At 39.6% G+C, this 24,112-nt stretch overlaps 2 protein-coding genes across 4 annotated transcripts in view; one reads left to right on the top strand and one right to left on the bottom strand.

The window, feature by feature from the left end:
- RPS6KA5 (ribosomal protein S6 kinase A5) overlaps window positions 1–499 on the bottom strand; it is a 58,295-nt gene extending 57,796 nt beyond the window's left edge. The window contains exon 1 of the mRNA XM_068192603.1: window positions 12–499. Within this exon, the coding sequence (XP_068048704.1) occupies window positions 12–75 (64 nt within the window). The 5' untranslated portion in view covers window positions 76–499. The remainder of the gene's footprint in view (window positions 1–11) is intronic.
- A 278-nt stretch (window positions 500–777) lies between these two features.
- The window catches only part of DGLUCY (D-glutamate cyclase), a 44,813-nt gene continuing 21,478 nt past the window's right edge, over window positions 778–24,112 (top strand). Inside the window, exons 1-5 of one of the 3 annotated variants that reach the window (XM_068192610.1) lie at window positions 778–819; window positions 16,923–16,997; window positions 19,571–19,682; window positions 22,484–22,637; window positions 23,326–23,524. In XM_068192610.1, coding sequence (XP_068048711.1) covers window positions 19,580–19,682; window positions 22,484–22,637; window positions 23,326–23,524 — 456 coding nt within the window. In that variant the 5' untranslated portion in view covers window positions 778–819; window positions 16,923–16,997; window positions 19,571–19,579. Of the gene's footprint in view, window positions 820–15,870; window positions 16,998–19,570; window positions 19,683–21,483; window positions 21,577–22,483; window positions 22,638–23,325; window positions 23,525–24,112 lie in introns of those variants that run through there. The other 2 variants (XM_068192609.1, XM_068192611.1) reach the window with 2 other exon arrangements.

The following is a 24,112-nucleotide window of genomic DNA, read 5'->3' as shown; positions in this document are numbered from 1 at the left end:
CGCCCGCTCACCGTTCCTCAGCTCGTGCTTCACCGTGAGGAGCGGCAGCTCCGCTTCCCCCGAGGGTCCCTCCATGTCCTCACGGGCGGCTCCCCTGCCCCTGCCGCTCCCGTGAGTGTGAGCGCGGCGGCGGGGGACGTCACCTGGCCCGAGATGGGTTCTATTTTCCAGGGACGGTCCGGGGCAGAGGAGCCATGCAGGCGCGCTGGGGTCTGCCGCTCTCCCCTCCGCCTTGTTAGAAAACGGGGCGTGGGGGGGGGGAGGGAAGGGAGAGGCGGACGCGGGGGAAGAAAACCCCAAACCTACACCACCCAACAACAAACAGTTATTAAAATCTAGGGAGGCACACGCACGACGGCTTCCCTCCCCCGGCGCTCAGAACCAGCCCATGTCCTTGCGCCTCCCCTCCCCCGGGCTCCGGCCGCCCTCCCCGCCCGACAGCGGGGAGCCGAGCGGAGCGGAGCGGAGCGGAGCGCGGCCGGGATAGGCTGACCGGCACGGGGGGAGGAGCGGCAGCGCCGCGGGGAGCGGCTCCTGCTCCGGCGCGCGCGCCCCCTCCCTCCCCGGGCCGGGCGCTCATTGGCCGCGCGCGCCCGCGAGCCCCGGCTGCCGTCGGGCAGAGAACGTTCCCCGCGCGCCGCCCCCGCCCTTCCGCCGAGCGCCGCGCGCCCCCATTGGCTCGGCGGCTGCGCCAACCGCCGGCTCCGCCCCCCGCCTTCCCCCCGGCCCTACTCCCCGATCTTGTTTGTAAACATTCCCGCCCGCCTCTCCCGCTGACCCCCGACCCCCGCGGGAGGGCGGGCGCTGCGCTGCCGAGAGGTAAGGGAAGGCGCTGATTGACCACTGGAGCTGGCAATCACCTGAGGGAGGGGCCACGGCGCCCTTCCTCGCGTTACGGGCTGGTTCCATCGTACTCGAAGGGGGGAGCGGCCGTGGGCTGACCCACTCGCAGTGGCGGCCGGGGTGGAGCTGAGCTCCAGCCTGGCGCGGGGGATGCGGCAGCGGGACGGGAAGCGGGGTATCTCCACGGAGGGGCAGGGAGCAGCGGGGCAGAGCCGGGGACGGGGGGATTCCCGCAGGGCCCCGCCTCCCCGCACGGGAGGCGCGGGCGGTGCGTGCGGACTCGCGGCGGCGGCGCGGCCGGGCTGGAGAGCTGCGGCACAGCGGCCTGTCCGCCTGCCGCCCGCGGCCGCGCGCTCGGGCCACCGGCCTCAGGGGCCCCAGAACACGGGGCCGCGGGTGGCGGGGCGCCCGGTGCACGCAGGCGCCCCGGGTCGCCCCCGATGCCGCCTTCGCACTTGGCCGGGGCCGTGGAGGGGGCGGCGAGCGTAGTCGCCTCTTGGGAGGTCGCAGAGGCCGCACGTACTCAAGTTCAACCAGCCTCGGTGATCGCTGGAAAGGCGCACGGCCTGCGGGGTTGTCGCAGCTCAGGAGGTGCCTGGCAAGGGCTTGCTTGCCGTGAGGTGGGAGTGGGCGAGGTTGCTGGGTAGGTATATCCACGTGCCCCGTTCACCTTGCCTTGCCTGGGGCGCGTTCATCTGGTCCCTTTAGCTGCGAGGGAAGCGCTGTCCCCAGAGAGGGCTTTGTTTTTATTGTTGGGGGAGATACGGTTCAGAACACAGCGGATCTGTTCATCTCAGTTAAGCGTCTCAGCCAGTTGTGTTTTGGAGGCAATCTGGTATTTCTAAAGCTGTCCTCATTTCCTTGCAACAGATAACGCAAATGACTTTTCTCTCCGTTTCTTATTTACGGTAATTTCTGACTCGTTGCTCTTGAGTGCCACTGCTTCTATCCTTACACACCAGCTGCTAATTCACAATGCCATGTCTCAGCAGTAGTGTTCACACAGAGTCTAATTAAGTTACATCAAGGATCAATGAAATAAAATGTCTTATGTTAATCCATTATTCACATTCCAATATTAAATATTTGTGTGTTTGTACACTTATATGTAAAAAATGTACGTACATGTATTTCCTGTGGACTAATTGGCTATTTAAAGTCAGTGAGAGTTTCTGCTTCATAATTTATATACCAGAGCTCAGGTTTATGGTGCCTTTGCAGTTGACATCCCAGAAATTAATAATACTACCTAAGGGTTTCATAGTATTTTTGATAAAACCTTTGAAGGTTTTTCCCACCAAGCACTGCAGCTGTTCTGTTGAGATATCTCCCTGTGGCATATGGTACACACATAACTCCTCCAAAAATGTCCATCCAGTTACTGCCTTTCCACCTGTATTGTATCAAAACTATGAAAATAGAAAGTCTGAACATGGGAGATATTTTCCAACTGGAAAATACTTGATTCCCTAACTTTTGTTACTTGTTTTTAGAAGCATCGCTATTACAGAGAAAGTAAATATTATATCAGTATAATATTCTGGGAATAATCAGTATACTATAAAAGGGAAAATGGAAATAGTAAACTGATTAAATTATTTGTTAACTTATTATGAAATTAATAAGTTTTTGCATCTTTGTAACTAATGGCTGCTCTGTACATCTGGTGGGGACTGTGAGATTTACATCTTCATTACAAGGCATAACAACTACTTCTGATTGTTCCATGTCCCAGATACTAGATTTTAAAGAGCCTGGTGCTATATTTCATCCAGTGGCTCTACTAGCCTACACTTGGACTAACTGTCCCTGGCAGCCTCAGAGAAGTGAAGCTGAAATCTGACTCTATTTACCAGCACTCAATGTGAAGGGTGCTGGCATAGAATCCAGTAGTTGTTAATAGTCTTGGTTTCAGATGTTCATAGCTTGACAGGCTGTATCTGCTTATTGGCCCCAGGCTGAAAATTTCTCCTTTCAAATTTCAGCTAAAACAGCTTTTAAAAATGATGCAATAACCCTAAAATACCAAACCAAGAATACTCATCCATGCTGACAATGCATATAATAAAACACAGTGATTACTCTGTATATTTCAGTTTAAGATGTGATTGGCCTTGCAAAGTACTACTACATGAACTGGAAGTTTTTATTATCACTGAAGGATCCCCTGATGTACTTGGAACATGGTCATTCCATTTAAAAAAAATTAACATTTTCTTTACATAACAGTTTCTCCAGTGTTAAAATGTTTTTGAAGTGGGATTCTTGTGTCATATCCAGAAACAGCAAAGCAGCCCTGCTTGAATGCTTGGAAAGAATCCCACCTTTTGACAGACAAAAGAGCTATACTTGCACTGAAATACTAAACCTTCTGTCAGGAGTCCATGAGTACAAGACTTCTCAAGTTTTCCTTTCAGCTGAGCTTTGGGAGCAGTGGAGGGTTAGACTTGGTTGTGTACTTGACATAAGAGTAGATCTACCTTCAGCGGAATGGTCCAGGCACAATGGGCTGGTGACGTTGCCTCCGTCATACAGCAGAATCACATGGCTTTGTGGGTGGCTCTTAAAGGACAGAGTTCTGTCAGCCTTAAGGGTAGATTGGAATTACAGATAAGTGGAAATATACAGGCTACATCTGTACCAGAAAATGAAACTAATTAGGACTCATTCTGTAGATGCCAGGGAAGTGGCATGACATCGCATGGTGCAGCTAAATTCTTTCCCCTTCAAAACAGTGGCCTTTTTTTGCACTGCCTCCTGGATTTGTCAAGACAGCATACCATTACTGAGCTATGCTAGCCTCCAGCTCGGATGTACAAAGACATTGCCTGGAAGAATACTGGCCAGGGACGCAACCATTCCTGGAAGCATGCCAGCAGTCACAAGTATGGATAGTCAGGTGCCAGCACTGATTGGACTTTTGTCCTGTTTAAATCACTGCACAGACTGTCACAGAGTCAGATGAGGGAGGAAATTTGGCTCAAGCCTGCAGCCAAAGCAGCATGAGAAAGTCCAGGAAGAGTGATGGGCTTAGACCCAGAGGGAGTACAAACTGGTCTGTAAGAGATTTCTTGTTATTTTGGAGAAGTAAAACCACTGTTGGTATGTAAACTGTGCTTCTAGAAGGGCAGTTTAACTGACTGAAAATGTTACTTGCATTTAAATACATTTGTGTGTATGCTGCAACACTGAAAAATCCTACTGCTTGTATGATGTGCATACGATAAATTACCCCTCTGGTGTAAAAGGAAAAATATTTGATGTTTAAATGATTAAAAGCTATGGGGCAGTGCAGAGCCACTCATGCGCCATAGTGTAAATGGTTTGCGTTTTTTAAGCAGCATTTTCATATTCATGTGCACAACCCAACAGGTCAGTCAGCCAACAGTTCAGTGTTTGGGCTGAGCATGTGCTGCGAGTTTGGGAATATGGAGTAACACCATTCTAAAGATAGATGTCCCTTCTCTACCCCACAACACAACTGTTAAAAAAGATGTGTGTTTACTTGCCATTCCTAATTGTGAAAAGAGGGAGGAAAAAAATGCTGTGGGGAAATTCCCACATGGAAAGATATTGTTGAACTTCATTAAAGAAAAAGTGTCACAACATTTTGGTTCTAAAAGAGGTGGTGTGCCAAGCTGGTTTGAGGACTGAGGTGAAATTGAAATGCTTGGCGTACAGACTTCTGAGAGGAAATGAGAGAGAAAAAGAAGAACATGAGTGTTAGAGCTGCATATTTCCAGAGTGCCGGGACCTCACAGTTTTGAGGTATTTGATTTACTTTCTTTCTGAAGGGGAGCTGCTTATGGAAATTGTAGTTTCTGTGGAGCTAAAGTTGAAGGTGTTTGGTGATTTCTTATGGTCATTGAATTGTTACAGAGATAGGTGTTATTTTCAAAGGACAAATTTCTGAAAGCTAGATAATACAAAATGCTCCCCTTAATCACTCCATGGAGAGCATTTGCACAGTAGAAGAAAAAATGATTTGGAAACCACAAAAGGAAATTAGGGAAAGACTCACTGTGAAAGACAAAACATGACATGAGACAGCTTTTGTGAGAAATTTTAGTATAGTATTGGTTCTAGTTTTTAGTTTGCATATCTTCTCTGCAATTTTTATCTTTTGTTTAATCTGAATCTTTAATTAAACATTCTGTGCTTGGTAACTGTCAGAAAAGTAGACTGGGTAGGTATATTTGCTGTTAAAAGTATTTTTTGTGAAACTGCTCAGGGCAACAGTTTTATCTCTCTAAAACCACTTAATGTTTTTACCATGAAAGGAGAAGTTATGCTAAGCATCCAAGTCTAATAATTCTCTTAACGGAAGTGGTACAGCTCTATCAGGAAGTGGATCATTTCTTGAAAGAGTGCATTTAAGTGCTACTGCTTCTAGGGTCCCGTTTCAGTTAGTATTAATTTCTTCAATGAAAAGTGATTTATTTTTTTCTCCACTGTACAGTTGCAACTACCATTATTACAGGCAGCACCTTCAAAAGTTTAATTACTAAAAGTCTACATGGTTATAAAAGAGGAAAAAAATATATTGTCATGTCTCTTAGTTTCTGATAAGGAAGAGGAAAATGGATGAATGCTGTCCATAGGGGAGAGAAAGCAGCACTAGCCATTGAAATAGAAATAGGGGTTTATTTCACTTTTTGAACTGCTAAAGCTTCTTCAGGTAGGCAGAAATGAAATTTCTGTTTAATAAAAATTATTGACTTTTGTGTCCTAATCCTCACTCACAATAGTTTGAATTTTTTTCAGATTTGTTGGAGGGAACACAGAGGAGTGTTCTACATAATGCTGTCATTAAATCTCAGTAATATTCACTGAGAAAACTCAAAGTCCTTTTCAAAAAACCTGTATGTGAATTCTCACCATTTTGAAAATTTACTATCATCTTTGGAGAAGGGGACTTTAGAAAGGAGAATTTAATCAAGGTGATCTGAAAGCTAGTGATAATGAAATTAAAACTTTTAACTCATCATGAAAACTGTGAGTACATTCTGATAGGTGCAGAAGTTATGGTTCTGTTTTCCTACCCCAGAGAAGGAAGCATAAACATGAGAAAAAAAAGTGTTTAAATGGCAGAACTTCAGGCTGTGCATTGTAGTTCTTAAAGAGAGCCTGCAGAAAAAGAGTGAAAAGAAGTGCCACATAAAATTAAGGGAGAGGAACAATTTTTGAAGGGCATAAATGAAAAATAATAATTTGTGGAAATTAATTTTTCTTCTAATGATGTATTTAAAGGTATTGCATCTGTTAATTTACCACAGAGCAAAATGAGATTTAATGAAGTGAACAATTATTACTGAGGTTCCTTTCCCTTTATCATGAGAAAAGCTGTCTGATTATTGATTTTGAGCCTATTCTTTGAAATTTAAAAAGAGGTCTCTAGGAATTGAAATAACAGAAAAGAAAATCTGGAAACATATGGATAAATTAAGATAATATGTTTCAAACTTGGTGTATCTCCTGGAGTTTGAAAGGAACTTGGAGCTCCTCAGAAAAAAAAAAAAAAAAAAAAAAAAACCACAAAACCAACAAAAACTCCCATTAGTTTAAAGTACTATATTAGGTGACTGGAAGGCACCTCTTAACATAGAGTGATTTAATATATGCAGCATTACAACTAAAAACACCTTTAAAAGGACCAGGAAAATGTTTTGATGAAAGATTTCCCTTAGTTTTAAAGAACAAAAAGAAACTAAAATGTATTAGGAAATCAGTAGATAAATGTTTCCATTAACATGGCCTAAATGTAAAATACTATTGTGAAAAATCAAGTAGCAAAAACTATGATTGTGTGACTTGACACTAGAGCTAACAGGTAAATGGTATTGAAGCAATTCTATAATTTCATTACTGTTTTTCTTAATTTTTTCATCCCATACTGATTTATTTAGATACAGGATGCAAACTGGGGTATCTCTAGCTCAGCATTGCTGTCTCCAGCGCTGGCCAGGAGCAACTGCATAGTGTCATGAGAGTCTGTGGTTTAACAATGCAGTTTCTGAATAAAGACCTCCATTTGTTTGCTTTGACCTTGTCATTTGCTAATTTCCTCTGATGACCCATAATGATTTAGTTACAAAAGAGTGTGAAGAATTGTTACCTTTTATTTCTTCGATTATTTTGTTGCATCTGTCCCTATTTCATAGGCATACCCAAAATATGAAGCAGTAGCTTCACCACCTAAAAATATCCAGTAAAATATATAGTGTAGATAATCTGCTGTAGAGGTTATGCACCAGGCACTTGGAGGTCTTTGAGCTTTCAATAATCCATGCACAACCTCATTCATTTCATTTTTCTTAAGTAGAGGACTTCTAGGGGAAACCTAGATTATTTAAATGTTAGAACAGTCAGTTTTAATATCTCCTTTTTCTTTTTTAATGTAAAGTGTTTGCTGTGACAGTCTTTGAAGAGGATGTCAAACTCCAGTTGGTCAGAATGCATTTTAACATTCCTTTTGTAAATTCCTTGGGATTTGCATTTTCTCTGAAGTGTTAAAGACTTCTATGCAAATAGGTGCCCCATTAAGCAATTTTCCTTTGGCTGTCATTTATTAAGCCTGGCTAAGAGTGAGGTTTGGCATCCTCCTTCTTATGATATGTCACATTCAAGCTTACTTTTCTGTTGTGACTACTTCTTAATGTATTGATGTCTGCATGACAGCAATGCAGATTATTGACATTGTAAATAACTCCATTAACTCTGAGGTATTTCAACCCCCTCATCTGTGAGCATTTTTGAGCTTTAATAAAGATTTATACTAGTAACACCTCTCTATTTTTAAAAGAGCACATTCGTATTCAACCAGATTTTATTCCAGACCCAACACTGATTACACAAACTATTGCAAATTATTTGCTTCTCATTCAACTCAGTTGCCTTTCTACAACTCTAGTGAGATGCATCTTCAAATTGGAAGTCAGTTGAGGCAAATGCCACAGATTCTTAGAATTACTTGTATTATGCAGAGTAGTTTGTGTATGACTTTGATTAAATCACTTCTTCTCTAAGTAACTGTCTTGCTTTAACCCCAGCCAAGCCCACCACCTGCTCATTTCACTGCATAAGAGCAGGTTTGGGGAGAGAACTGGAAAGGTAAAAGCTGGAAAACTCATAGGTTGAGATGAAGACAGTTTAATAGAGAAAGCAGAAGCCACACAAATGAGCAAAGCAAAATAAGGAATTAATTTACTGCCTCCCATGGGCAGGCAGGTGTTCAGCCATCTCCACTAGAGCAGACCACAATCACAAGTGATGGTGACTTGGGAAGATGAAATCTGTCATTCCAAATGTGTCCCGCCTTCCTCCTTCTTTCACCCACTTTATATACTGAACTTATGATGCCATATGGTCTGGAGTATCCCTTTGGTCAGTTTGGGTCACTTGTCCCTGGCTGTGTCTCCCCACAGCCTCTTGTGCACTTCTAATTTCCTTGCCAGCGTGGCAGTAGTAAGAGCGAAAAAGGCCTTTACTTTGTGCAAGCCCTGCTCAGCAATAACAAAAACATCTCTGTTGTCATCACTGTGTTCAGTCAAATCCAAAACACAGCCCCATACCAGCCACTGTGAAGAAAATTAACTCTGTCCCAGCCAAAACCAGTTGTAAGGCTCCAAACAACTCACTTGATGAGACTTTTAACAGGGCTTACAGTTGTTCAGGTACTTTGAGTTAGATTCTTGGGAGAAATACTGACAAGATATTCTCAAGAGTTCAACAAAGAAAACTTTACTGGCAACTCTAGAATATCAAAGGATTTTGACAAATGGTTTAGAGCAGCATTCAGTCAACATAAACCACTTGTCAAAGTATTAATTTCACCCATTCAACTTTGCAAACTCAAAGCCTATTCAATTTTAAGTTGCTCAGAATTCCAACAAGAGGGAATCAGAAGAAACAAAAGATAGTGAAAAGAACAAATATAGCTACCAATTCTTGTGTTCCAGCAGTGTTCAACTAATAGAAATTCCAAGAGGAGAAAGGTCAAGATGTGCTTGTTTTATGTTCAGCCTTAAATACCCCTTGGCCTTCCTGGGCCCTTCCCCCAGGTGGGACTTCGGTCATTTGGCCACTCAGGAGCTGGATTGAGAGCTCCAGGGGCAGGTGAGCATTGCCTCCAGTGTGTTGGGGATTGGTATCAGTGCTGGGATGCCCGACACGTGGGAAGAATGATGTCTGAACTCCAATGACTTCAGAAGGCTAATTAATTACTTTATTATACTATAATTTTATTACACTATATTACAATAACAAGAGCTATCACTAACTAACTATATCATTAACTAAGTAACCAGAAAACCCGTGACTCTCTCCTGAGAATCCCAACACAGCTGTTGGATCTAGAGAGAGAGAGTGAGAGAGAGAAAATTATGTCTTTCTGTTCAGAGAATGTGAGTGAATGCCACATTCAGATTGGTGGCTCCTGTAGGGCTGGAGCCCACAGGCCCAGTGGGGTGTATGGGGCAGTGCACTGCCTCACCAGGGACATGTATCTATAATGTGGTGTGGCCTTATAATATTTTCCCGCCCAAGAATTTGGTTTTGGCAGTAATGAGTTGTGAGATGGTTGCCATTATTTTCCTGCATGGTTTGGTTTATGCATAAGATAAAATAATTACTTTTGGATAACAAGTACCAAAACAATGGAATTATAAATCATTTGAGTTTGGACAGGAACCCACTGCAGTCCCTGAACACTATCCTTTGATGGATATTTAAGGAGGAGATGCAGAGGATTTCTGAGGAAATCGTCAGAGCCTCACTGCTTTGACAAACAGCAAGTGTTAATCCCTTATTTAATCTTGTGTCTCAAGGCAGACCATACCCGTGTTTTCTGTAGCCTTTTATGTACCCTTTCGGACTTCGGTTATGCCATGTAAAAGTAATCCTGCCTCCTCTAAGACAGCAGTTGCCTAATCTTTCAAGTGCCTCTCTTTGTCTGCAGAAGTAAATGCCTTCACACCACCCACACATCCCAGGAGAGCAGCCTTCCCCCCACTCGCTGCCTCTGCTACAGTAGCAGCGGCATCCATTTGCCTTCAGTTACAGAGTTAAAGGGTGTTGCTGTCACAGCTGAAGGTGACGTTAAGTGTCTCTCACATCATCACTTGTCTCTTCCTATTATTGCTTTTACCCCTCTATGTTGAAGCTTCACTTTGCATCCTCTTAGATAGTTGAAGCTTTGGGCTACAATTTAATCTGGTTTAGCCTTATGGATTTGGTTGCTCGGTTTGGTTTTGTAAACTTTATTCCTGTTGGGATTCTTAAATGTGACTAATACAGAAGTCATATACTCTTATTAAACCATAACCTTTTCTAGAATAACCATAAAACCAAAACATTTAAACAAAGTCTACCTATACATTTTATTAATAATCCTACCATCCCTTGTTTGTAGAATATTCATTGCTAATCCTCATCTATTTACTTCGGAGAAACTTATCTCTTGTCTTTCCTTGTCTTATTATTTCCTTGTCTGACATCTACCTATTAATTCAACATATCCATGCAATAAATATTCCAGCCATCAAATTACCCCCAGTAGTCACAGGTTGTTTCAAATAAGCCACAAATGTATTCTGATTTATTACAAAAAGATCTAATGAATGGATTCTAAATGTTATTTTATAGGTGGTATCAAGGCTATTTTCAGCAGAAGTTTCTAATTGAAAACATATAGCTTTAGCAACAGGACAAGTGTACAGTGCAGATAAGAGATTACATCACCATGCAATAATACTGAAGAGCCCTTGCTATTAGCAGGGCAAGATACAGACTTCATGCTCAGCAAGATGCAGACTCAGAATAAACAGCTGTCCCCCAAAATTTCTTATTAATGTGCTATGATGAAAGCCCTTAGGAGACAACTGTAAACTGGGAAAATGACTTTTTCACTGAAGCTGATAAATACTATAAAGGTCAAAAATTGCTTGTCCATCAAAAGTATGTGTCTATCGGGTACAAAATCAGCTATCTATAAGTGTGGTCTCCTCTCTATTCCTGTTTATTTTTAAGAAAGACATTTGAGATGCTTGACATCTGCAGAGCTCTTGAACCCAAGGTCAGTGAAGTTAGATGCATTTCTGTTAATATTCTTAGCTATTTTTAATATACATAGTTTATATCCTAAACAATGCCCACTTAATGCACTTAATTTCACAAATTTTCTTTTGTACACTTAGTAACCATGGAAAGGTCACATACTGATCATTCTGTTCTTTGAATGATAGGTTACACATTTTGGACTTTTATTCTATTAAATTATTCGGTCTTGAAATAAATGTTTAATTGGGAACAGTTCGCTTTATGTGATCAAACATGGAATGAATATATATATTCATATATAATGCATCTATATTTTTATATACATATATATACACTTTTTTTTTCCTAGATTTTGAAACCAAGTAGAGATCACAATATTTTCCTCCTTCAAAAGGAGTGGAAAATATTGTGTAATATTATCCAGACTGAAGCTGGATCTACTAAGAATGCTTGCCTTTTAAACTTTCCACTAGATGGGGGAGGGGTGGGGAGAGAATCATGTTTGTTGTTTGATGTAAAGGACACCGATTTATTTTTATATATGGTTTCATATTCTTTTATATGCCTTCTGGTAAATTGTATCTTTGATATCTAGCAAGAAAGTCTCACTTCTTTCCAGTCTTATAATTTAATGCTTCAGTGAGCTTGCATTACTTCTGACAATTTTCACATGGACACAGTGATTGTATGTCTCATGTATCTGCAGTTTGGAGTACTTAATAGATTCAAAATCAGCCTTGTATAGCAGGCTTTCTATGTCAAACTCAGTTAATTTATAAAGACAATCATTATGAGAATAGACAAGAAATTTCCATTAGGGAAATCTGTCAGTAGAGAATGGAGTTTGAAAGTCATTAGGTACCATCATGTCTTCAAATGTTTTAGTAGTAGTAACTATTTTTTTAACAGCAGTCTCCTACTGCTCCATCAGCCTGACTGGAAATCACAGCGGTTTCTAGTAACTGATGCCTGTTCGTCTTCCTTTTAATTTATTAAAATCTTCTCTTTTCAATCTGTAATGAGAAACACCTTGGTCCTGTATTCAAATCATAATGTTCTTCTATCTTTGCATATTATTAAAAATACTTCCTGGTAGTTAGGATACAGCAAAACATGATAAAATACACCTTGCTCTATATGATTTTGGTTTGGTTATATTTCCAAGTAGCTGAACAATTATCCATTCTGTAGGTTTATTTTTTTCTCTCCAGAAACGCTGTTCCTATATATACTCCATCTTCAAAATTCCAGGTGGTCCCAAAAATGTCTCTTTATACTAACTATATTAAAAGAGAAGCTACCTAAAGTTTGAACCAAACTCATTGTTCCCTTGCTCCCACAATCAAAATCACACACATTTGACTAATCTTTTGGAGACAAACTCCACAGCTTTTCAGAGTTATTTTTCAAATGTGAATGCTTTATTTTAATTGTACATTTAGACTTGGAGCACATTAATGCAAGCTGCTGTGTGCTTTTAATTTGTCTTGTATTTTGTCACTGCATATACTGTGTAGTCTGACCCGTCTTTGGGAAGAGATACTGCTGAAAATTGCTGGAAGACTCATGTAAGATGCTTGTCTCAAGAGGAAATATATTTATGGAATTAGGATCAAAGGAATACCTGTTTGTAAATTGCATTCTAATACAAAGACAGTTTTGTTACTTTTAAATATATTGGCTTTGAAAGTGGAATCCTAATGAAACAGTCCATGCAAAATTCTTAGCAGTTGCATCCAGTTTTCCAACTAAAGTAATTTAGGAGGTAGCTGGTGAAATCCATATGAAACGCTACAAGCTGCAGTTATATGGGATGAAGTCCACTTGCATATCAGATTTTATATTAACTTCTACAAAGAAAAAAATGTCCCTTAGCTCCAAAATTTCTGAACCAGAGGTCATGAAATGCTGGAAGGATAAACCAGCTAGGCTTTGTGAATGTTTTCTCTGCTTTTGAGCTCTTCTTTAAGGTGTGCATTATTGATCACTATCAAAGACAGGATACTAGGCTAGATGTAGCTTTAATTCTATCTTCTGAGGAATATTGTTTTAATAATATTTTTAATTATTTGGACTTTATGTATATATTAACTCTACCATGAAACTATTCAGTCTTTATGATGATTCAGTCTCTATAATGTCAATTGCAAATCCATTTCAGAGTAGGAGAATTCAGCCAGATCAAAAACTAATGCTCAAACAAGCCAAGAGTCTTTTCTCATTTGAAAATAAAATAAACAAAAACTTAGCACACTCTCCATACTTAGGATATATAATAAGATATGTGAAAAAAAGTCCAAGAACAAAAATGGACTCTTTAAAAGAGCCTCCTAAATAGGAATATCAGAGAATGCTTTGTGTTGGAAGGGACCTGGAAAATCATCTGGTTCCAATCCCTCTTCCATGGGCAGGGACACCTTCCACTAGAGCAAGTTTCACAAAGCCCCTTTCAAACTGGCCTTGAGCACTTCCAGAGATGGGCAGCCTGGGTCAGTGCTTCACCACCCTCTCAGGAAAGAATTTCTTCGCAATATCTAAGCTAACCCTACCCTCTTTCTCCTTAAAGATATAAGCCTTTGTCCTATCAAATTCCAAATGTGGAATATGGAATTTTAAGGTATGTTATTACAATTTCCTGCATGGCATGTATATAGAAACCAGGAAAAAGGATCAATGGTTGCCAAGCAAACAAAAACAGAGCTAAACCTTATTTCTGAACTGTGTGGTTCATCAGTACTAGTTATAACTTATATCAAGGTTGTTAGCTTATTTCATATATGTGTTTATAAAAAGCAAGTGTATTACTTATATATTTTTCTGTCTTTATGTTTACTTTTCTGTCATGTCTTTCTTTACGTAGCTCTGCATACAGGATATGGCTTGTATGCAAACGTGTGCAGCTGAAGTAAAATACAGCAAATATTTAAGCACTTCATCTGTCCATGAGCTCAATGGGACTAATTATCTGCTTCTCTCTTTTACTTGTATTCATAGAAGTACTAGAGGTTTGAGTCCTTAAACTATAAGCTCTGTGGTAAGGTTTTAGGCATATTTACCTCTACCATATCTAGGAACAAAACTCTAAAAATAAATAATAGTAAAAGCTTAAACTTTTGTGTTGCTTCTATACAAAATATAGGCTCAATTTTTGAATTAGAGCACACCAAGATAGCAATCACTATAGCTTATTTATATCTTTAAAATATAAAATTAGGTGATAGAAGTGTAAAACATTTTCAGCCCTTACCTTCATATTCTTTGGTAATGAAAATCAAAATTATGACATCAGCATCCCTTTCAAGCCAGCTAATTGATGCTGCAGCATTATGAGTCATCTCTTTTAACACCAAACTGCTTTTTTAAAAAAAGTTTTAATGGTGAGAAAAGGTTTAAGGGTGATATATGTACAGATCTTACTCTATTCATGGAACATAGGAAAAAGCAGTAAAAGTTCAGGATTAATTCTGTGAGCTAGAAAGGTAGCTGCATTTTTTCAACATATTGAGCTCTTTGCTGATACTGCTCATGAACACAGTGGTTTGAGATGTTCAGTCTGCCTGCACTGGACACAGTGGTGTATTGTACATAATTGTGTAAGGCACTGAATAGCTACAGAGTGAGAGTGTTTAGTCAACTGATACCTGATCTAATCTGTCACCGGGAACTGTGAAGTTCTTCACTTGGTCCGTGCTGAGACCAGCAGCAGAGCAGAGCTCCTGAGCAGCTCCGTTTTTGCATTTGTTGCTGTACTGTCACACTCCCTTGCACTTGCTGCACAGCCATGGTGTTGCTGCCACCGGTCGTGATGCCCCAAGGGTGCCATGACAGAGTGAGTGCATCAGAAACACCCACATGCTCTGGGATCAGGCTGCCCAGGACAGTTCAATAAGGGCCTGTATCCTTGCAGGCCCTTAAAAGTAAGGTACTCGGGAGTTTTCTTTTCAGCAATGCTTCATTTCAAGCCTACCTTTCTCCTATGCAGTAGGCACTATGGCAGCCTCTAGCTATGGCATAACATTCTCTGCTTTGCCAAGAGTTACTGTGGTGGATGAGGACAGTTGCCCAGTGTAATTACATCATATACTGGTCTTGAATGACTGTTTTGAATTCAGAATGGTGAGGGCAGCTGTTGACACTCTGCAGCACCAACACACCGCTTGCAGAAGGTCTCTTCTCATGGTCATCATGGTTGCCACTTGCCTATAAAATTAGTTAATTCCTGATTCCTGTGGATGACTGGGCAATCAGATCAGTGTAGCTTGGTTGAACTGCCACATCATCCAGGTCTTCCATCAGTCACATTACTGTGCAGCTGAGGTCCTCAAAGGTTCATGCTGTAGAATTTCAGTTTCTCTCTATACGCAGGGGAAGAAGAGTTAGGAATGAGGTTGAGATCTTCATTCAGGCCCACCACAAGGAGCTTTTACTGTTCAGGATTATAACTCATTCATTCTACACATTCTTGTTCACAAGTTCAGGGATGATGATGATTATCATTGATTATTTATGGGGTCTGTGATGCAGTCTATCAAATAAGTATGTAATGTCTGTGGTTTTCAGAGCTTGGGCATCTTCACTAGTGACAAAGCAGCATTCTCTTCTCCAAAAGGACTGTGGTATTGTCAGCCTTAGAATATATGTCTAATTACTGATAGCACTGCTCGTTGTTATTCCTTCCTCTTCCGTCCTGCTGTACTAAGTGTTGGTCAAATGCGCCCTGCGCTCTTGCAGATAGAGAACAAATGTGTTTGCAGGTGCCTGGCTGCACCAAACTGCTGAGGGCAGTTTCCAGATCATCATAACAACTACAGTCACCACATAATACCACAGTTGTTAGGTATGTATTAATGAAAGCATAATAATGCAGCCATAATTTGTCCATAACTTGGAATCCTTCAAGTTAGAATGGATGCTGCAGAACAGAGTTGTCCAGGTATCCTTGATGCAAATTAACATTTATTATGGGGGCAGTGTGGATGCTCCAAGACAAATAGCAGTCCAAATGCAGACCATTTGCTATCACATAGTACAGTTGCTAACAGCAATTTACCTATACTTACTCCTGAAAATTGCAGTGAGGTATTCTTGGAGATCCTGCCACAGATTCATCTGATCATCCATATAATACTACTTAAGCCTAGAGGTTTGTCAGGGAAATGACGCTCTATCTTTTTGAGCTGTTCTCAATACTTCTTGGTCTAGGAGTTGAAGGAAGCAGTGGAACAATGAAAGTTAATATCTCTTTGTCACAGGTATGTGTGGAGACAGAGATATTTGTTCTTGGTAGTTTGGAGAGGTACGAGTCACTGGAAGTTCCCCACACACAGCCTACTGAGACACTCGCATCTCAAGGACACTAACTTTGTGTAAATTTATGGGCTGGAATCATTTCTTTAGTGACCATCGCTGAGGAGAATTGCTTGGTGAGCAGTGGTGGGTGTAGTGACAGCACCTGCTGGCAGACATGTGAAAAAAAAGGAATGGCATAATCCTGGAGGTAGCCTGAAAGAGCATGGCACCTTTTTTGGGAGTGTGGTTCTATTTTCATGATGTGTAGGTAGCAGAACATCAATTATTTGCTTACCTTCAGATGGAATTCCTTGGTAGAAATGAGCACCCCATCAGCCCTGTGACCGTGCATGATGTGACTGGGTGTAACCCAGGTGGTGGCATATGTTCTTATCAAAACAAGCACCTGTGGCTGCTGCCTTGCCAACAAAGCAGTACAAGTCATTGTACTTTGTCCTATGGACCTCAACTTTCTTTCCTTCTGAATAAGACTGGAAAGAAAAATTTCCCTCACTTTAGGAGTTTTTGTCCAGCCAATGCCCATCACCTTAGCTGCTGTGTGCAGTGTTAGCTGGCCAGTGCTGCCACTGGGGCATGGGAGAGGCTGGCAGTGGTGGTCTGCAGCAAGGTCCCCATGTGGAGTAATTCTTAAAATCTGTAGCTCAGCATAAACTGGGAAACAATATTTAAATACCATCCTCATGCCCTCATGTTTTTTTTCCAATTTCTTGAAGTTGAATAAGCGAGTCTTTGTCATCTTATATGAAAACAGCCTTTGGTGGATCATTTGCAGTCACTTCTTGCTACTGGTGAGTATTCCTGTCAGCAAAGTCCAAGGCATGAATGTAGCAGTTTTAAATCTTGATGAATTTCTTAGTCTCCTCTTAGGTGTATACTATGTCTTGCCAAAGGTGCATGTAAATGAGGTGGCTTTTCTAAAACTTGTGGGTCATATGTATTTGTAAGATGATGAGGCAGGAATGTGGATATTAGGATATGACCCAAGGGGTTGGAAGGGTGTGTGAAGTCATGAGGGCTCATCCTTTGCAGGATAAAAAAGCCTGAACAACTGGGATCTTGCATAGGTTGTACCCATGCAAGGGCAGGGCCTGATGTGAACTATTCTCTAGTTTCTGCCCATATTTCTCCACCTAAGAAACAACTTGTTTTGTTCCAGAGCAGAAGCTGAGTGTAAAGTAATACCAATGCAGTGGTTGCAGCAGCATACAGTGCTGCCTGAAATGGCTGCTTAGAAACTGGCAATTGCTTTCTGTTATTTGTTCTTAATACACTGCGAGAAACTAGATGTTGTGTATCTTTTTTGCAAATAAACAACATTACATCAAAGACATATTGATTCTATCAATTTCTTGTCCTGACGTAATCTGCAGGGTCTCAAGTATAGGCTGGCTGCTTTAAGCAACAGATAGAACACTAATGGAAGCTAATTTAAATTTCTATTTGCAGCCCTCATTTAGAGGTGCATAAACTTCAAATACAAATACCCTATATTTCAAATGTAAGTTAAATAATAATTTGGTGGATGAGCTACTGTCTGAAAATACACAACACACTCCCCTTTTGGAATGATACACAAAGATCTTCTGTGCTTTAAAATGATTCATAGCAGATGGGAAGAAAAAGGATCATTAATTGATTCTTCAAATAAAAGATCACAAACTGAGAGATCTTGTTGGAAAATCAAATGGACTAAATTTTCAGAGAAGCCTGTGCTTTTCACCGAAGTCTGCTGGCAGAATTTCAAATCAGCTTGATGATTAAACAGCAGGTCATTAAAAGTGTGTTTACGTTAACAAGCCTCTGTAACCATACTCATACTAGGGCAAGGCAAAGTACACAAAGTGTTTTTTAGATTATAATTAGTTTAGATTACTTTCCATTATGTATTGGTAAAGGCAGCCCATGGGCTGGCTCATGTTTCAGGTTACTCTGCTGTTCCTGTTCGTGCAGCAGTAGCTCTGGGTAAGGTATCTGCGTGACACTATCTAAAAACCCTGCCCAGCAGTTTTAAGTAGTGACCCTTGCACTTTTTTGGCCCATGATCCCGTACATGCCACCACCCATTCTTATTGTCAAACTTTAAACTGAAAATAGGACAAAAGTGATATGAGCAATGCAAGGTTATATTTCGCAAGAGTCTTTGGGCTCCTTGCAAACAATTTCTCTAGATTATGCTGCATTAAACCATATTCTTTTTAGTCTGTCAGTGCCACTGGAGATACAGACCTGTAATTCTTAACACCAGAAACTGGTGTTAACTACTTTGCAGTGTTCAAACCTTTTTATTACTCTTACCACCCATACTTTTTACAGGCTGTGTATTCTCATGTGTTCCATTTTTGAAACCCCAGAAATGCTATTTTTTTTACTTCTATTTCTTGGTAATGAGATATTTTGAAAGTCATCTATGCCAAATTAATCAGATAGTGGTAACTACTTAATTCCACTTAAGTGGTGCTGCACAAGTATTTACTGAACGAAGATGTCAAGTAACAATTTTATGTTACATATTAAAGACAGACCCAAGATTTGTTTAGAACTTTTACCAAAACTATACTGTACTTTTCCCAAATTGTACTTCCTGACTGCCACTATGATGTAAAGAGAGGTTTTTTACTTGAATATTTATATATGTCTTTATATTCTAATGTCATTTTAATACAATATTGTTTCTGGCAAAAGAAGTAAAAAGAGGCAGATATTGATTGTAATTAGAAAACTTATTTCTGTACGTACTCCTGATTGTGTGACAAGTGACTTAAACATCTCTATTTGTGCTTTCCCAGTGGAAGAATCGCCACAGGAATATTCAGCTCTGCATAATTAATATTTTAAACCATAATACATGTGAAATATAATACAGTGGCACTTTCTGAGTATAGTTCTCTCTTTACTACAAGGTTACCTTGCTATTTGCCTAAAAGTATTTTGATCAGAGAAGTAATATTATAGATTATACCTTGGTAGGTTAATCCACTTGTGCTTCTGCAATTTTAGACTTACAATGACTTTTGGAAAACAGAATACTGTATAAAATTAATATTTATCAGGGAGGAAATAAATGTTTCTTACATAGTAGAGCAGCAAAATTTTGTGGCTTATCCCAAATATTAAAGTGCATATCTCTAGCTAATTTGTTGAAAGATACAGTTTGCATGCAGTCATAGAATTTCAGTAAAATAACCCTTTTTTGATCTCCCTTTTGAGCTACAACTTAGAATTTCCCAGTGATAACAACTTTGGTGGAACACAAAGAGGAAATGTAAGCTAAGTTCTCCAGAAAAATCAGAATTTAAAATGGGGGGGGAGGGGTAGAAAAAAGGTGCTTTGCGTTTAAATTTATAATTATCTGTCTGTTAAGGATGAAAGGATGCTTTTGAAAGGAGGCTTGAAATCTCTCCTTCCCCATGTGCTAAGAAGAATAATTCGATGCAACAGACTCAGTATTAGTAATACTTCTGTAATGGCAGAAGGTAAGTGAACCTAACAGCTCTCTGTGCAACGTGATTCTATTTTAGATTCATACCTATGTGGTTTTCGTTTGTAAAGGATTGGAGAAATATCAAAAGCAGTAAAGTAAAACAGAAGTAAAACAGAAGAAAATGTTATGTTCTTGGGTGTTTTTGAAATCACATTGTAAGCACCTGACTCTATTTTTTAAATCATAAAGGTATATCAGAGGAAATACATCTTCCTACCTGTGTAATGTACATGGACTTTGTTTTCAGTGTTTGCAGTGCCTCCCTCAGCTTCCAGTTGTCATTGAGAAATGATGGATATAGAAAATATTTGAAAAATCTTTAACGAAATCTGGGTTTTCTTGCATGTTATTTTCACATTTGTAAGATATTCTTCACTATGTTCTTCACAGAGACCTGGCTTTACTTAGCACATCAGATATGCTTTGGGGAAGAATTAGAGACATATTCTTACAGGAGTGGTTTTCTGCTTCATTTGTTGCAGAAGGTGAAGATTACTGGGTCAGCAAGGCTGGGAATTATAAGGGGGAGGGAAAAATTAGTCTTATACTCAGATAATAGAATGCATTCTGGAAAATTGATTTCTGTCTTGCCTTTCATAGCTGGACTTTTACAGAAACAGAGAAGTCTGTCACTGTTCTGATCATCTTAAAAAAATAATGTAAACAAAAATAACATGGCAAATAGCGGATCAACAAAGCCGTGTGTACAATAGTAGCGCCACTATAAAATATATTAAAGGTCATTTTTAGAACTGTAGTGAGTCTTGAAATTGTGGTTTTCTTTTCTATCAGTTTCTAAGTTGAAAAATACTAAAGGAAGACATTTTATAATGTTAATAATTTGCAGTTTGCCCCAGCCAAATTTTTAACTGAATTTATTGCTGCAGTAGTTTTAAATGTACTGGTTCTAACGTTTTTAGAAGTACTGTTGACATACAAAATAAGTTCATGAGCAGAGTTTCATTATACAAGAAGAACCATTGTAGCAAACTGTCTTATGTTGTTGTTATCCAATTCTTTCTTACTGTCCTCATTGTCATTCACCATAGAAGTAAAAGCTCTTTCTAAACTTCTCTGAACTTGGACATGAGTGTGTTGAATTACTGCCTGGGTTGGTCAACACATCCAGCTCCACTACCATTGCTTGTCAATACATCCATAGTGATGGCTCCATAACGCAAGTGAATCCATCAGGAGATATGGGTTGTATACAAAAAGTAAGGATAGCTATCAGGAGGAGCAATAAAGTTCTCAAAGTGTTGTAATGAAGCTTCCTGAGTTTATCGAGTATTTGTCTGAAGATTCAGCCTGCCATCTGTAACTAGTATGTGAAATTCAGTGCTGTCAGTTGAATGCCCTGACTAAACCCATAATTTTAAGAACTCATTAATATAACCAGCAAAGCAAAAAGTGCCTGTGGATTTCTCATGGATGGCAGGGAATTAAATTGAGGGGTAACCGAACTTCATGTTTTATTCAGTGGATAATGTAGTATGTTTATTTAGCAAAAATATTTTTCTGTATTTAGCAAGAATCTCATTCTGTATTTAGTAACTTTTGCTAGTAATAAAATGAATTTTTGTGCTGACTACTCCCAAGAGGGCAGTTTGTGGACAAATTCAGTATGCAAATACATGCTTACCTCAGCCTTTGCTTTGCATTTTTCCATCAGGAATAGAATTCTCTTTGGATTTCTTTGTTAGCTTTAGTCAAGAGTAAGATTTGTCTCATTTTCTACAGCCTTTGAAGGCAGCTCATTGATTTAAACTAAATTATTGCCTTTTTGATGACAGACTAATGCAGTATTTAAGAAAGTGAGTGCTTCTGTGCAGCCTCCTACTCGCCTGCCTGATATCAGACAGTAATAACTCTTCAAGAGAGAATCGGTACAGAATTCAGGGATTGTTAATTGCTGGGTTTATACACCCCAGACCAGTTGTACTCCAAATTTCCCCCCATGATTTTAACAGTTGATATTTCCACACAGGAAAGTTTAAATGGCATTGGTATTAACTACTACTGTTAAGAAAATAATTTTTTGCTCAATGGGACTTTTTTTCAGTGGTACTCATTGCAAAAATGTTAATGTCTTTAGAAGCTATTTCGTAGTAGTAGTCAAGAACCTTTTAAATCAAAGCTGTTTCCAAGTGAAGAAAGTGTAGCGGTTCTGTTTTAGTTTATTTTTTTTAAATTACAAATTAAATTAGAATTTTAATTAGAAATTACTGAGATTCAGGGGACAGTCAAGAGTTTATTCATGAGCTGTAATCATTTGTGTTTAATTGCAGCCCACATTAAAATTCCCTAGCCAAGAAATTTTAAAGAATGTGCTACTAACATCAAGATACCAGGAGTTTACTTTTGGATTGATTTATATCTTGGTGTGGTGAAAAATAATTGTGGAAGTGTGCTGTGTGATAGCTTTTCTTTGGCTCTGAGTTAACATTTGCAAATAAAGCATATTCCTACAGAAGACTAATGTCTCCAGTTAGAGAAGAAATTATGTTTATATATAAATTAATAGAAATGTTGCTTAATTATGGTGTCTTCATATTCTGCTACTACTCATGTCTGCTAACTGCTTTAGCTGTGAATGACTTCACATATAGAGTAGGCCTAGCTATGATTTTTAAAGCATTTCAAGAAGTTTGATCTAGTTACAGAGTTCTGAATAAAAAATTTCCTTCAGGTAATTCTTACAAACCATCTAAAGAAATTCATACAGAAAAGTTATTGTTTCACAAACAAAAAGCTGAATTAATAACTCGCCATTCCTATCTTCCACAATTTAAGGCTATAAACAGGCCAATGTTGTGATTTTGCACAAGTCCCTGGCTGATGACTTTGAGAAGTTCTGCCATGCAAATGATGGACCCCTGCCACTGCTGTACAGAACTCAACCAGGTGACTGGAAATGTCCTTCCTTGAGTAGTGATTCTGATATCAGGTAACTACAGACCAACTCTGCTGGCCAATATTCTGGAGTGAATGCTGGTGGTGATTAGGAGAATTTGAGGGAAAAGCCTGATTACACTGTTGAAGATTTTGAACAATGTTCTTTTGTTGGAGTTATAGCTTTGAGTGAAAACCATGTATAACAGCCTGATTATCTTGTTCTTGAGCCACATGTTATGATAATTGTCAGTATTGCAAGAATTTCTCTAATCCAAAGGTGAAATTTTGTGTAATTTTAAAATATTTTGCAGTCCAAGCCTCCAGAATTCAATAATAGGGTTTTATATTTGTTTTGTTTACGAGAAACATGACCATGTTGTCTGCATGATACTTGTAGAGTCTCTGTAATTTGAAAGATATACTCCTATGATAAACACTAAAAACAAGGTTTAAGCCAGCTCCCTAATTTTTTAAAGCCTGCAACAAGATATGCATAAGGGGCCTTTACCTATAAAACCTAAAAAATCTCAAACTCTAACACTCTGTCTGCCAGCTTGGTTTTGTGCAGATTAAGATGTTCTGGGGGTTTTGTCTGTGTTTGTTTCGTTATTAGTCAGAATGAACAAAATGAGTAAAGCAGGCTGTATCTTGTGGTTTCATACTGGGTTTATGTCAATTCAACCAATTCATCTTGTTTTTAAAAAAAGTGTCAAAGCTGTGATAACTTCTTATTTCACTAGAAATGACTGCCAGCTGTACAGAAAATATGAGCATGGAGCTTGTACTGGATCACTGAAAAGCCTCAAGGAGTATTCTGAACAACTCAAGGACATGGTGACTTTTTATTTAGGCTGCAGCTTCTCTTTCGAAAAAGCAGTCCAAAAAGCCGGCATTCCTATCAGAAACATTGAGCAAAAATGTAAAGTAAGCATGTACAAAGTAAGTATATGCACACAGACGTAATCTTGGTTGTAATTTTGCCTGTGAGTTTTGCCCATATTCAGATTAGGTGCATATTCCATTAGGTGTATATACATATTCTTCAAATCAGAACCTTTTTCCTCTACCTACACAGTAACTTAAGGCACATGCTAGTGCTGAGCACATGAAAGTACAGGATAAAATATTCCCAGCCTCAGTTCAGTGTAAGGCCAATCTCCTTTTTTATTCATTTTTCATGACAAAGCTTTCCCTATTTCCTGTAGCAGCCATTTCATGTGGATTCTGTTCTGGTTTGCCCTCTCTGTTTCACCCAGATCCATGCACTGTTCTGACCATGTCTTTACGTGTGTCCTGCTCTCCATACCAGCTCCTGTTTGCAGTTGGAGTATTCCTTCTATAAACCATGACAATAGCAGTTTCTTCTGCATGACAGCCACATTCTGGAGTTTTCCTGTAGACAGTAGAGCCTTTATACTGCAAACCCAGGCCTCTGGGCCAGAATATGTTCCCAAAGACTTGAGGTGCCTACCATAGCACTGAAAATTATGACTGCTCAAAAAGTTTGTGCTGTACATTTTAATGGTA

The sequence above is a fragment of the Anomalospiza imberbis genome, chromosome 6 (genome assembly GCF_031753505.1).
Source record: "Anomalospiza imberbis isolate Cuckoo-Finch-1a 21T00152 chromosome 6, ASM3175350v1, whole genome shotgun sequence".
NCBI lineage: Eukaryota > Metazoa > Chordata > Aves > Passeriformes > Viduidae > Anomalospiza > Anomalospiza imberbis.
This window is presented reverse-complemented; position numbering and strand designations above follow the sequence as displayed.